Below are 16,313 nucleotides of genomic sequence, written 5' to 3' on the forward strand. Positions count from 1 at the left end.
AAACGCGACTGTAATTGGTTAGACCTCGATAAGTTGTCACTCAAACTAGCTTCATGGAACTTGGTGCGCTCTCATAGGCGTACGGGCCAGGGATGCGAGGGGGGCTGCAGCCCCCCCAAATTTTGGGCAACTCAGAGTTTTTGGGCTGCACCAGAAAATTTGGGCAAAGCCAGTTTTTAAAGACGTCTGCATGTTTTTAGAGAAGAGATGAATATTTTCTATTTTAACCTGAAGTCGGCGTAATAATCCAGTTACACTGACACGAGACAGGAGGGTCTCAATGGGGTGTTGGCTTTTACGGTTATCGGCTAAAATTTTGGCTCTTTTACGGCTATCGGTTAATTTTTTTCAGTTACGGTTAACGAAAAAGTTGAAAATTAACTTCTTTCGTTTCAAAAAGTTAAATATTAATTAACCTTTATTTTTTGAACAAAGGTCTTCGGATCATCTCGGGATGAAAAAAGCTATTCTTTTCTATTAACATTTGATAGATCATACTTTTTATAAAGTATTCCACTTCTAAAATTATTTTACACTTAGAAATGTCAATAGTCAATTTAAAAATAATCTTTGTGAAATAGCAAAAGCAAACACGCGAACGCCCAACTCAAAGCCGGGGCGCGACATTCATTATAACAGAAATGGCCGTTTTCACACTAGAGAAGGATTATTCGTGTGAGACGGGTTATCCGTTTGATGATTCGCGTCAGATAAGTAATACGTCTTAATTTGAAAATGGAATAGTTTTAATTTTGAATGAACAATCCGCCTGACTTTTGAAGACAGGATCATCCGTTCCAGATAGCCTGTGTACAGCCACCCCCTCCACTCACAAAATTTTGGAGAAGGGGTGTCTGTGGGGAGGACGCTACTGTACACAGGCTAGTCTCAGACGGATGATCCATTTCTAGCTCTAGTGTGAAAACGGCCAATAACAAAATTCCCGTGTCCAGTGTTTTTAATGATAGCGAAGGACTGTACGGAACGACTGTCTGCCGTTGCCTTGTCTGTAGGCCGCATTATTCCGAGCGGCTAATAATGCGTTTCGGGTCACGTTGTCCGAGCGAGTTCGCCACTGAAATGCCTTGACCGAGATTGCGTGGGAAGACGCCGTACAGGGACTAGGCATGGCAATGTCTACCGTAGCGTCAGAGAAAAACAGGGAAATGTTGTTTATCGGCAACGTGTTTTACAAACAGTGACATCTCTGCGTGTTGTTTCACTAGTGTTTCGAGGGCACGACCTCCGGAAAATTGCAAATATTAATCTCAGCAAGTAGCCACACTTTCGCTATGGAAAAAATTGGTTCCCCGGGAGAGCGCCGGAAATGGAACCTAGGTCTTGGTCAAGGCGCTTCGCCTAACGTGTGTACGGAGTCACACTAGCCGGGAAATAAAAAACGCAACGATAAGTGAGTTTAGTACCTTCCTTAAAAGTAGCAAATCTAGGGAACACTTTCTTTTACGGTTAACTCTTTTTTACCCTATTAACGGCTAACGTTTAAAATTTCTCAATTTTTACGGCAATCGGCTAAATTTTTGGCCGTTTTACGCCTATCGGTTAACCCCATTGAGACCCTCAGACAGTGGCTCCCTAGCACGTGACGAGTTTCTGCATGGTTATAAGGGAAAGGTACCATATGCTGACTTTTTTTATTGTTGGGCACTGTACTGTAATGGGCTGTTTCCACTCGTGAATTTATTAGAATAAACTTCCGCCTAACTTTCTAGAATCATCTCCGCTCGTAGAACAGTGTATGGCAGATAGCATCAGCAATGGGTCTGAAAGTGAAGAAGTGGCTGACTAATTCTCAGTTTGAATTACGAGAAGAGTCTTATTTTTTAAAAAAATCTATCAAGCAGTTTAAAAATTGTTCACTAATTTGTTAAAGTAGACTGAAATGTTTACAAAACCGCTAACATGAGCACCATGATACATACTAACCAAATCCTTCTTTATACCAATTGGCAATCTTTCAACCACTTTTTTAAAAAGATTGAAACTACTATGGGGTGAAATTGCATGTCAAAAGCGCATCGTTTTCTACAGATAACATTTTCCTTTTTTTACCGTATTTCCAACGATAAAAACTTTATCCCGAAATATCTCGATAACGCTCTTACAGATTCCGTTTTAACTTCGCAACATCGAGGCGACTATTGGACGACAAAGCTCGGAGAAATATTGCTGCAAGCATAATAGATAATGGCTTCATTTCGTTGCTATGACAACTCCGATGTCATTGCAACCCTGATCACAACAAATTTTCATCTTGATCTAATACAACTGTGGTGGCGGTGTTTCCAAATGTTTGTTTATGGCCACGTAGTTTATGCTCAAACTTAGAAGGTATTGACTCTGAAAAACTGTATCGAGCCCTTTTCATATGCCAGTACGGCCTATGTTGTTGCATCGGCGCTCGTTTCTGTTCGACTGTTTTGTAAAAATTTGAGCAACTTGCAAAATTTTTTTGCGCAAATGGTTTACCGCCCCCCCTGGCAAAAAAAAGCCCGTACGCCTATGGTAAAACCCCGTTTTAAAATATTTTCTGTTTTATTTTAAAGAAAAGGATTTCCATATGGATTGCTGCAAGCGGAAAATATAAGAAGTGCTCGCTGCTCGCGAGTTGTACTCTCTAAACTACCCGCTGCTCGCAAAGCAAATTATTCATCTCTGCTCGTGCTCGCAAAAAAAATCACAGTGCTCGCATGCTCGCGAATAATTCATATTTATGCCATGGCCATTTTTAATTTGGGCAAGAATAGTTTCTAAAGAATTTCCCGTGTGGAGTGCCCATGTGGAATAAAACTGAGTGCTTTCAATTGATGGAAGAAGTGAATCTTGTATAATTATGTGCTCCTTGTAGATATGGGTATTTTATTGTCGTCAATCCTTACCATGTTCTTTTTTTTTTCAGACACTAATGACTGTTATCCAAACCCGTGTCTAAACAATGGAACATGTACAGACGGAGTGAATGATTACAACTGCACTTGCGTGCCTGGCTTTGTAGGAAAGAATTGCTCAAATAGTAAGTCTTTAAAAATTAAGTTTTTAAATGGATTGAAATTTTCGGATTAACACTGGAAAGTGAATGGTAATCAGATTCCAAGCACATCGGCGGACGACCTCGCTTGCTCCTTTAGAAAAAGTTGTTTTGGATAAGTTACATATCCAAGTTTCCTTACCTCTTTTAAAACTTTTTAAGAGCATCCCTCTATCCAAGGAAAAATTCAAACACATTTACATTTATCCTATGGCCATTTTAAATTTGAGCACGACTAGTTTTAAAAGAATTTAATAATCATAATAATAATAATAATAATAATACTAATAATAATAATAACGGTTAAAAAATCAGTATATCCATGGTATGGCTCTTCGCCTGAGATAAGAGTAAAATAAGAAAATTAAAAAAAAAAAATACATAAATCTGAATTGTGAACTTTTAAAAAGCTAGGTAATAAACAGTAAAATGTAATTATACAGCACTCCCTTGTGGAGTGGCCATGTAGAATAAAACTAAATGCCTTTAATTGATTCGACAAGTGAATCTTGTATAATTACGAAGATATTAGCTTGTTAGCTACTCTACAATTCGAATATAAATAAAGTGTTATGTTATGTTTTGTTACGTTACGTGTTCCTTGTAGATATGGTTATTTTATTGTCGTCAATCCATACCATGTCCTTTTTTTCCTTTAGACACTGATGACTGTTATCCAAACCCGTGTCTAAACAACGGAACATGTACAGACGAAGTGAATGACTACAACTGCACTTGCGTACCTGGCTTTGTAGGAAAGAATTGCTCAAATAGTAAGTCTTTAAAAATTAAGTCTTTAAAGGGATTTAGATTTTCAGATTAATACTGAACAGTGAATATTAATGGTATTACAAGTACATCGGCGCACGACCTCGCTAGTTTCTTTTGAAAAAGTCGTTTTACATAAGGTACAGATCCAAGTTTCCTTACCTTTTTTAAAACTTAACAAGAATCGCCGAAAGGCGATTTTTAACTGGGCTGCAAAGGGGCTTTTTTTTTCTGAAGGGAGGGGGCCGCTATACACACTCAGGCTACCATAAAACCTTGTCGGCAACCATTGCATGCGACAGAACCTCATGTGAGACTGAAACATAAACTCATTCAGAACATTGTACCCTTTTGAAAGACTTTCCTAACCAAAAAAAAAGAGTACCATTTTTAAGTGGGGGCTGTATAATAACTTTTAAATTCCACCATTATTAATAAAAATAAACAAGTTAGCCATTAATTCTAAGCAGGAGACAATTTGCATTATTTCCACGTACCCCTTCCCCAATCCCTCTGTGCCCCAAAATATAGCGTGACAGTATAACGTGACTAATTTGACGTAACTAGAAATTCCAAAAATTGTTGTCGTTCTACGAGCATAAAATGCGACAGACTGAGCTGATTTACACTAGAGAGAAATATTGTATTGTATGAAAACCAGAAGTATACTAAAACAGACAGTTAACTGCCCATTGATCCCGCCTGATCCAGGGGCCTCACTGACTGCACGGAGACTTTACTGCGCTTTTCACAAACATGCGAACTCTAAAGTTCAAAAGCCACCTTCACAATGGTGTTTATCGCTGCCGTCAATCATAATTACGATCACAAGCAACGAACCTTGAAACAGAGGGCGCGATCCATTCAACCAACATTCAGACCGGTCCGACCGGGAAAAGAGGACCACCTCAAAAGGTGGACCTGTTTTTTCGAAACTTTTCCGGTTGGACCGAACCGATCCATTGAGTTTTGGACCGAAATTTCCGGAAATTTTGGTTGAATGGATCGCGCCCAGAGAAACACACAAAACGGATCGAAATTCACAAATCACAAACCATGACCTTTTGAACCCGTAAAGTAAAGTTTTGTTTCCTAGAGGTCCGTTAAGATGATTGACAGCAGCGAAAAACGCCGGTTGGCTTCTGAACTTCAGAATTCGCATGTTTGTGAAAAGTGCGATCCTAATTTGCGGTCCACAGTCTACAAGAAAACGCACTATTTTTTCCACAAGGTGAAAAATATTCAGTTTTAAGATTTTCCTCATGGTATTTTTCTCTAACTTAAAGGAATAAAATCCTTTGCATTTTGAGACCTAAAAAAGTTTAAAGATTTCTCGCTCGCATGTCGCGTTCACCAGCACACACTTCAAACAATGTAAATAGATGAAACGATCGATAACATATTTTTTACCTGATACCGATGCGAGTTAAAAATTCGCTCCAGTTCTGTTTGTCTCACCCAAGACGAACTTTTCTTCATGGAAGATAACTATGCCGCTTTATAACTCGTTCGAAGTTTTTGTGCCAGCTAAACAATATGGAAACACTATTCACAGTGACTCCTTGGGCGCGATCCATTCAACCAAAATTTCCGGAAATTTCGGTCCAAAACTCAATGGATCGGTTCGGTCCAACCGGAAAAGTTTCGAAAAAACAGGTCCACCTTTTGAGGTGGTCCTCTTTTCCCGGTCGGACCGGTCTGAATGTTGGTTGAATGGATCGCGCCCAGGGTATTAAAAAGACTGAACGTGACGCACTATTATGCCTTTGTTTGCTTCTGATCACATCTTCAAGCGAAGTCTCTCTTTTCAAGCGATTCATCTCAGTGCACAATAATTGACCCTTATATTAGTTAAAACCCTATGGTTCGTTTATATTAATGCTGTTTTTGCCCCTCACATTGACTGTGTTCGTTCGTATTCAAAACACCTTTACGAAAATAAAGGTCGTATAAGTCATGTGTGTTATGTTTCGAGATAAATGGATTATACGCTTTTTTAAGTTTCCATTTTGCGGTGACTTCAGTTTACATCTCCATAAAATGGTAAAAGAAATATCAAGAAACATCACGAGAGCTGAAAACTTTCAAAGGCATGTTTCTGAAACTCGCTAATGCTGACATCAATATAGCGTGCTTGCTGAATGGGCGAAAACACAGAATTGTGATCACAAAATCGTGTACAAATTTAATGATAAAAGCTTAGCAAGATGCAAATACAAACAAAAGCAAACCCCCTGAAACCTCGACGTGGGCTACACTTGTATGCTCTACTCAGTCACCAAACCTTGTCAGTATAATAGCTCCTATTTTCCTCAAGTCGCTCTCTGTGAAGCTCCCGGATGGGATGTCCCGGTGAAGCTTTAAACTTGTGTGCGAAATTCTCAGAGTCCCTATTTTTGTCCGTGTCTTCTTTATCCTCAGTATCCGAAATTTAGACCTCCAAAGTGGCGTGTGTTGCATTAAATAGAAGGAAATATTTAAAGGAAAAGCCAGTCTTCTAACATAGCAAAGTTGTCACGTCCCTCGCTCATGGACGTGCGTAGTGCCATTCATCGGCAACTGAGTTGTTCGCTTCACTGACTACGAAGGCTTACTATCAAGTCTTCAGCCATAGTGTCGTCAACTGGTGAAATACCTTGCTCATAAATTGTTCTTCTTAATTGCTCATGTACTACATCGATCGATAATTCTCTCTTTGAGTTCACGAAGCGGCCACGGCGTTCCAAACCTGACGTTCACAGTCATCTTTTAGTGTGAACCTACCGTGAACGGCGTGTCGGTTTGAATGCGACGCGAGCCTTTGTCTGAGTTTCCCAGCGCCAACATCATCTAACTGACTTAAACTCGAACAATAAAAAAATTATAGAGTGACTCCCATGAGCGAATCGCTTCGAACAACGCAAATAGCCTTCTTCAGGTTCGCAACGCTTTGTGGGTTTTTCGGGGGGAGCGCAGACGACGTACAAAAAGTATCCGTGCAAGGGTTCGTGCAAGAGAAAATCATATGAAACTATTTGTGATAACATCGTTTCTCGGTACCAGACCCTCGTGTCTTCCCTCCCCCGGGAAGCCGTTTTTCGCCGCAGACGACCGAAAGCCTATTTTATGACTGGGCCGCACAGGCAGCCCAGTAATAAGAGCATCCCTCTATACAAGGAAAAAGGCAAATTATTTCATAATATGCCATGGCCATTCTTAATTTGGGCAAGATTAGTCTCCAAAGAATTTCCCGTGTGGAGTGCTTTTGTGGAATAAAATTGAATGCCTTCAATTGATGCGAACAAGTGAATGTTTTATAATTATGTGTTCCTCGTCAATCCTTAGCATGGCCTTCTTTTTCTTCAGACACTGATGACTGTTATCCAAACCCGTGTTTAAACAACGGAACATGTACAGACGGAGTGAATGACTTCAACTGCACTTGCGTGCCTGGCTTTGTAGGAAAGAATTGCTCAAATAGTAAGTCTTTAAAAATCAAGTCTTTACGAGGATTGAGATTTTCGGATTAACAGTGAACAGTGAATTTTAATCGTATTCCAAGTACATCGGCGCACGACTTCGCTCGCTCTTTTTGAAAAAGTCCTTTTGCATAAGTTACATGTCCAAGTTTCCTTCCCTATTTTAAAACTTAATAGAGAAATTCCTCCATACAGGGAAAAAGGCAACTTAATTCATATTTATGCCGTGGCCATTTTTAATTTGAGCAAGATTAGTTTCTAAAGAATTTCGCCTGTGAAGTGCATATGAAGAATAAGACTGAGTGCCTTTCATTGATGAGAGAAATGAATCTTGTATAATTACGTGTTCCTTGTATATATGGATATTTTATTGTCGTCAATCCTTACCATGTTTTTTTTTCTTCAGACACTGATGACTGTTATCCAAACCCGTGTCTAAACAATGGAACATGTACAGACGGAGTGAATGACTACAACTGCACTTGCGAGCCTGGCTTTGTAGGAAAGAATTGCTCAAATAGTAAGTCTTTAAAAATCAAGTCTTTACCAGGATTGAAATTTTCAGATTAATACTGGACAGTGAATGTTAATGGTATTACAAGTCTATCGGCGAACGACCTCGCTAGTTGCTTTTGAAAAAGTCGTTTTACATAAGATACAGATTCAAGTTTCCTTACGCTTTTTAAAACTGAATAAGAGCATCCCTCTATACAAGGAAAAAGGGAAATTAATTCATAATATGCCATGGCCATTCTTAATTTGGGAAGATTAGTCTCTAAAGAATTTCCCGTGTGGCGTGCTTTTGTGGAATAAAACTAAATGCCTTCAATTGATGCAAACAAGTGAATCTTGTATAATTATGTGTTCCTTGTAGATATGGATATTTTATTGTCGTCAATCCTTACCATGTTTTTTTTTCTTCAGACACTGATGACTGTTATCCAAACCCGTGTCTAAACAATGGAACATGTACAGACGGAGTGAATGACTACAACTGCACTTGCGTGCCTGGCTTTGTAGGAAAGAATTGCTCAAATAGTAAGTTTTTAAAAGTCAAGTCTTTACCAGGATTGAGATTTTCGGATTAACAGTGAACAGTGAATGGTAATCGTATTCCAAGTACATCGGCGCAAGACTTCGCTCGCTCTTTTTTAAAAAAGTCTTTTTCAATAAGTTACATATCCAAGTTTCCTTACCTCTTTAAAAACTTAATAGGGAAATTCCTCTATACAAGGAAACAGGCAACTTAATTCATATTTATACCATGGCCATTTTTAATTTGAGCAAGATTAGTTTCTAAAGAATTTCCCGTGTGGAGTGGATATGCAGAGTAAGACTGAGTGCCTTTTATTAATGGGAGAAATGAATCTTGTAGAATTACGTGTTCCTTGTAGATATGGATATTTTATTGTCATCAATCCTTACCATGTCCTTTTTTTTCTTCAGACACTGATGATTGTTATCCAAACCCGTGTCTAAACAACGGAACATGTACAGACGGAGTGAATGACTACAACTGCACTTGCGTGCCTGGCTTTGTAGGAAAGAATTGCTCAAATAGTAAGTCTTTGAAAATCAAGTCTTTACCAGGAATCAGAATTTCGGATTAACTGTGAGCAGTGAATGGTAATCGTATTCCAAGTACATCGCCGCAAGAGTTCTCTCGCTGTTTTTAAAAAATTGGTTTTGCACAAGTTACAGATCCAAGTTTCCTTATCTCTGTTAAAACATAATAGTGAAATTCCTCTATACAAGGAAACAGGCAACGTAATTCATATTTATGCCAAGGCCATTTTTAATTTGAGCAAGATTAGTTTCTAAAGAATTTTCCGTGTGGAGTGCATATGTAGAATAAGCTGAGTGCCTTCAATTGATGGAAGAAGTGAATCTTCTATAATTACGTGTTCCTTGTAGATATGGATATTTTATGGTCGTCAATCCTTACCATGTTTTTTTTTTCTTCAGACACTGATGATTGTTATCCAAACCCGTGTCTAAACAACGGAACATGTACAGACGGAGTGAATGACTACAAGTGCACTTGCGTGCCTGGCTTTGTAGGAAAGAATTGCTCAAATAGTAAGTCTTTATAAATCAAGTCCTTACTAGGATTGAGATTTTCGGATTAACAGTGAGCAGTGAATGGTAATCGTATTCCAAGTACATCGCCGCAAGACTTCTCTCGCTGTTTTTAAAAAATTCGTTTTGCACAAGTTACAGATCCAAGTTTCCTTACCTCTGTTAAAACATAATAGTGAAATTCCTCTATACCAGGAAACAGGCAACTTAATTCATATTTATGCCATGGCCATTTTTAATTTGAGCAAGATTAGTTTCTAAAGAATTTTGCGTGTGAAGTACATATGTAGAATAAGACTGAGTGCCTTCAATTGATGGGAGAAGGGAATCTTCTATAATTACGTGTTCCTTGTAGATATGCATATTTTATTGTCGTTAATCCTTACTTTTTTTTTTTTCTTCAGACACTGATGACTGTTACCCAAACCCGTGTCTAAACAATGGAACATGTACAGACGGAGTGAATGACTACAACTGCACTTGCGTGCCTGGCTTTGTAGGAAAGAATTGCTCAAATAGTAAGTTTTTAAAAGTCAAGTCTTTACGAGGATTGAGATTTTCGGATTAACAGTGAACAGTGAATTTTAATCGTATTCCAAGTACATCGGCGCACGACTTCGCTCGCTCTTTTTGAAAAAGTCCTTTTGCATAAGTTACATGTCCAAGTTTCCTTCCCTATTTTAAAACTTAATAGAGAAATTCCTCTATACAAGGAAACAGGCAACGTAATTCATATTTATGCCATGGCCATTTTTAATTCGAGCAAGATTATTTTCTAAAGAATTTCCCCTGTGGAGTGCATATGAAGAATAAGACTAAGTGCCTTTCATTGATGAGAGAAATGAATCTTGTATAATTACGTGTTCCTTGTAGATAGGCATATTTTATGGTCGTCAAGCCTTACCATGTCCTTTTTTTTCTTCAGACACTGATGATTGTTATCCAAACCCGTGTCTAAACAACGGAACATGTACAGACGGAGTGAATGACTACAACTGCACTTGCGTGCCTGGCTTTGTAGGAAAAAATTGCTCAAATAGTAAGTTTTTAAAAATCAAGTCTTTACCAGGATTGAGATTTTCGGATTAACAGCGAACACTTAATGGTAATCGTATTCCAAGTACATCGGCGCTCGACTTCCCTCGCTCTTTTTTAAAAAAGTCTTTTTCCATAAGTTACATATCCAAGTTTCCTGACCTCTTTAAAAACTTAATAGGGAAATTCCTCTGTACAAGGAAACAGGCAACTTAATTCATATTTATCCCATGGCCATTTTTAATTTGAGCAAGATTATTTTCTAAAGAATTTCCCCTGTGGAGTGCATATGAAGAATAAGACTTAGTGCCTTTCATTGATGAGAGAAATAAATCTTGTATAATTACGTGTTCCTTGTAGATATGGATATTTTATTGTCGTCAATCCCTACCATGTTTTTTTTTTCTTCAGACACTGATGACTGTTATCCAAACCCGTGTCTAAACAATGGAACATGTACAGACGGAGTGAATGACTACAACTGCACTTGCGTGCCTGGCTTTGTAGGAAAGAATTGCTCAAATAGTAAGTCTTTCAAAATCAAATATTTAGCGGGATTGAGATTTTCAGATTAATACTGAACAGTGAATGTTAATGGTATTACAAGTACATCGGCGCACGACCTCGCTAGTTCCTTTTGAAAAAGTCGTTTTACATAAAATACAGATCTAAGTTTCCTTACCCTTTTTAGAACTGAATAAGAGCATCCCTCCATAGCAGGAAAAAGGCAAATTAATTCCTAATGTGCCATGGCCATTCTTAAATTGGGCAAGATTAGTCGCTAAAGAATTTCCCGTGTGGAGTGCTTTTGTTTAATAAAACTGAATGCCTTCAATTGATGCGAACAAGTCAATCTTCTATAATTCTGTGTTCCTTGTAGGTATGGATATTTTGTTGTCGTCAATCCTTACCATGTCCTTTTTTTTCTTCAGACACTGATGATTGTTATCCAAACCCTTGTCTAAACAACGGAACATGTACAGACGGAGTGAATGACTACAACTGCACTTGCGTGCCTGGCTTTGTAGGAAAGAATTGCTCAAATAGTAAGTCTTTAAACATCAAGTCTTTAGCCGAATTTAGATTTTCACATTAATACTGAACAGTGAATGTTAATGGTATTACAAGTACATCGGCGCACGACCTCGCTAGTTCCTTTTGAAAAAGTCGTTTTACGTAAGATACAGATCCAAGTTTCCTTACCCTTTTTTAAAACTGAATAAGAGCATCCCTCTATACAAGGGATAAAGACAAATTAATTCATAATATGGCATGGCCATTTTTAATTTGAGCAAGATTAGTTTCTAAAGAATTTTCCGTCTGGAGTGGATATGTGGAATAACACTGAGTGCCTTCAATTGATGGAAGAAGTGAATCTTGTATAATTACGTGTTACTTGTAGATATGGATATTTTATTGTCGTCAATCCTTACCATGTTTTTTTTTTCTTTAGACACTGATGACTGTTATCCAAACCCGTGTCTAAACAACGGAACATGTACAGACGGAGTGAATGACTACAACTGCACTTGCGTGCCTGGCTTTGTAGGAAAGAATTGCTCAAATAGTAAGTCTTTAAAAATCAAGTCTACATCAGAATTTAGATTTTCACATTAATACTGAACAGTGAATGTTAATGGTATTACAAGTACATCGGCGCACGACCTCGCTAGTTCCTTTTGAAAAAGTCGTTTTACGTAAGATACAGATCCAAGTTTCCTTACCCTTTTTTAAAACTGAATAAGAGCATCCCTCTATACAAGGGAAAAAGTCAAATTGATTCATAATATACCATGGCCATTCTTAATTTGGGAAGATTAGTCTTTAAGGAATTTCCCGTCTGGAGTGCTTTTGTGTAATAAAACTGAATGCCTTCAATTGATGCGAACAAGTGAATCTTGTCTAATTATGTGTTCCTTGTAGATATGGATATTTTATTTTCGTCAATCCTAACCATGTTCTTTTTTTTCTTCAGACACTGATGATTGTTATCCAAACCCGTGTCTAAACAACGGAACATGTACAGACGGAGTGAATGACTACAACTGCACTTGCGTGCCTGGCTTTGTAGGAAAGAATTGCTCAAATAGTAAGTCTTTAAAAATCAAGTCTTTACCAGGATTGAGATTTCGGATTAACAGTAAACAGTGAATGGTAATCGTATTCCAAGTACATCGGCGCACGACTTCGCTCGCCCTTTTTAAAAAAAGTCGTTTTGCATAAGCTACATATCCAAGTTTTTTTTACCTGTTTTTAAACTTAATATTGAAATTCCTCTATACAAGGAAAAAGGCAACTTAATTCATATTTATGCCATGGCCGTTTTTAATTTGAGCAAGATTAGTTTCTAAAGATATTTACGTCTGAAGTGCATATGTGGAATAACACTGAGTGCCTTCAATTGATGGGAGAAGTGAATCTTCTATAATTACGTGTTCCTTGTAGATATGGATATTTTATTGTCGTCAATCCTTATTTTTTTTTTTTTCTTCAGACACTGATGACTGTTATCCAAACCCGTGTCTAAACAATGGAACATGTACAGACGGAGTGAATGACTACAACTGCACTTGCGTGCTTGGCTTTGTAGGAAAGAATTGCTCAAATAGTAAGTTTTTAAAAGTCAAGTCTTTATTAGGATTGAGATTTTCGGATTAACAGTGAACAGTGAATGGTAATCGTATTCCAAGTACATCGGCGCAAGACTTCGCTCCCTCTTTTTTAAAAAAGTCTTTTTCAATAAGTTACATATCCAAGTTTCCTTACCTCTTTAAAAACTTAATAGGGAAATTCCTCTATACAAGAAACAGGCAACTTAATTCATATTTATCCCATGGCCATCTTTAATTTGAGCAAGATTAGTTTCTAAAGAATTTCCCGTGTGGAGTGCATATGCAGAGTAAGACTGAGTGCCTTTCATTGATGGGAGAAATGAATCTTGTATAATTACGTGTTCCTTGTAGATATGGATATTTTATGGTCGTCAATCTTTACCATGTCCTTTTTCTTCTTTAGACACTGATGATTGTTATCCAAACCCGTGTCTAAACAACGGAACATGTACAGACGGAGTGAATGACTACAAGTGCACTTGCGTGCCTGGCTTTGTAGGAAAGAATTGCTCAAATAGTAAGTCTTTATAAATCAAGTCCTTACTAGGATTGAGATTTTCGGATTAACAGTGAGCAGTGAATGGTAATCGTATTCCAAGTACATCGCCGCAAGACTTCTCTCGCTGTTTTTAAAAAATTCGTTTTGCAAAAGTTACAGATCCAAGTTTCCTTACCTCTGTTAAAACATAATAGTGAAATTCCTCTATACAAGGAAACAGGCAACTTAATTCATATTTATGCTATGGCCATTTTTAATTTGAGCAAGATTAGTTTCTAAAGAATTTTCCGTGTGAAGTGCATATGTAGAATAAGACTGAGTGCCTTCAATTGATGGGAGAAGGGAATCTTCTATAATTACGTGTTCCTTGTAGATATGCATATTTTATTGTCGTTAATCCTTACTTTTTTTTTTTTTCTTCAGACACTGATGACTGTTACCCAAACCCGTGTCTAAACAATCGAACATGTACAGACGGAGTGAATGACTACAACTGCACTTGCGTGCCTGGCTTTGTAGGAATGAATTGCTCAAATAGTAAGTTTTTAAAAGTCAAGTCTTTACGAGGATTGAGATTTTCGGATTAACAGTGAACAGTGAATTTTAATCGTATTCCAAGTACATCGGCGCACGACTTCGCTCGCTCTTTTTGAAAAAGTCCTTTTGCATAAGTTACATGTCCAAGTTTCCTTCCCTATTTTAAAACTTAATAGAGAAATTCCTCTATACCAGGAAACAGGCAACGTAATTCATATTTATGCCATGGCCATTTTTAATTTGAGCAAGATTATTTTCTAAAGAATTTCCCCTGTGGAGTGCATATGAAGAATAAGACTAAGTGCCTTTCATTGATGAGAGAAATGAATCTTGTATAATTACGTGTTCCTTGTAGATATGGATATTTTATGGTCGTCAAGCCTTACCATGTCCTTTTTTTTCTTCAGACACTGATGATTGTTATCCAAACCCGTGTCTAAACAACGGAACATGTACAGACGGAGTGAATGACTACAACTGCACTTGCGTGCCTGGCTTTGTAGGAAAAAATTGCTCAAATAGTAAGTTTTTAAAAATTAAGTCTTTACCAGGATTGAGATTTTCGGATTAACAGCGAACACTTAATGGTAATCGTATTCCAAGTACATCGGCGCTCGACTTCCCTCGCTCTTTTTTAAAAAAGTCTTTTTCCATAAGTTACATATCCAAGTTTCCTTACCTCTTTAAAAACTTAATAGGGAAATTCCTCTATACATGGAAACGGGCAACTTAATTCATATTTATGCCATGGCCATTTTTAATTTGAGCAAGATTATTTTCTAAAGAATTTCCCCTGTGGAGTGCATATGAAGAATAAGACTAAGTGCCTTTCATTGATGAGAGAAATAAATCTTGTATAATTACGTGTTCCTTGTAGATATGGATATTTTATTGTCGTCAATCCCTACCATGTTTTTTTTTTCTTCAGACACTGATGACTGTTATCCAAACCCGTGTCTAAACAATGGAACATGTACAGACGGAGTGAATGACTACAACTGCACTTGCGTGCCTGGCTTTGTAGGAAAGAATTGCTCAAATAGTAAGTCTTTCAAAATCAAATATTTAGCAGGATTGAGATTTTCAGATTAATACTGAACAGTGAATGTTAATGGTATTACAAGTACATCGGCGCACGACCTCGCTAGTTCCTTTTGAAAAAGTCGTTTTACATAAGATACAGATCCAAGTTTCCTTACCCTTTTTTAAAACTGAATAAGAGCATCCCTCTATACAAGGGAAAAAGTCAAACTGATTCATAATATACCATGGCCATTCTTAATTTGGGAAGATTAGTCTTTAAGGAATTTCCCGTCTGGAGTGCTTTTGTGTAATAAAACTGAATGCCTTCAATTGATGCGAACAAGTGACTCTTGTATAATTATGTGTTCCTTGTAGATATGGATATTTTATTGTCGTCAATCCTAACCATGTTCTTTTTTTTCTTCAGGCACTGATGATTGTTATCCAAACCCGTGTCTAAACAACGGAACATGTACAGACGGAGTGAATGACTACAACTGCACTTGCGTGCCTGGCTTTGTAGGAAAGAATTGCTCAAATAGTAAGTCTTTAAAAATCAAGTCTTTAGCAGGATTTAGATTTTCACATTAATACTGAACAGTGAATGTTAATGGTATTACAAGTACATCGGCGCACGACGTCGCTAGTTCCTTTTGAAAAAGTCGTTTTACGTAAGATACAGATCCAAGTTTCCTTACCCTTTTTTAAAACTGAATAAGAGCATCCCTCTATACAAGGGAAAAAGACAAATTAATTCATAATATGGCATGGCCATTTTTAATTTGAGCAAGATTAGTTTCTAAAGAATTTTCCGTCTGGAGTGGATATGTGGAATAACACTGAGTGCCTTCAATTGATGGAAGAAGTGAATCTTGTATAATTACGTGTTACTTGTAGATATGGATATTTTATTGTCGTCAATCCTTACCATGTTTTTTTTTTCTTTAGACACTGATGACTGTTATCCAAACCCGTGTCTAAACAACGGAACATGTACAGACGGAGTGAATGACTACAACTGCACTTGCGTACCTGGCTTTGTAGGAAAGAATTGCTCAAATAGTAAGTCTTTAAAAATCAAGTCTTTACCAGGATTGAGATTTCGGATTAACAGTGAACAGTGAATGGTAATCGTATTCCAAGTACATCGGCGAACGACTTCGCTCGCTCTTTTTTAAAAAAGTCGTTTTCCATAAGTTACATATCCAAGTTTTTCTTACCGTTTTTTAAACTTAATAAGGAAATTCCTCTATACA

At 37.5% G+C, this 16,313-nt stretch overlaps 1 protein-coding gene across 1 annotated transcript in view; it reads left to right on the forward strand.

Annotated features, from left to right (window-relative positions):
* Positions 1–16,313, forward strand: part of LOC140926431 (uncharacterized) — a gene marked incomplete at its 3' end in the record, with an annotated part of 67,874 nt that overhangs the window by 18,500 nt on the left and 33,061 nt on the right. The window contains exon 7 of the mRNA XM_073376172.1: positions 12,881–12,966. Within this exon, the coding sequence (XP_073232273.1) occupies positions 12,881–12,966 (86 nt within the window). The remainder of the gene's footprint in view (positions 1–12,880; positions 12,967–16,313) is intronic.

Source organism: Porites lutea, chromosome 2 (genome assembly GCF_958299795.1).
Source record: "Porites lutea chromosome 2, jaPorLute2.1, whole genome shotgun sequence".
NCBI lineage: Eukaryota > Metazoa > Cnidaria > Anthozoa > Scleractinia > Poritidae > Porites > Porites lutea.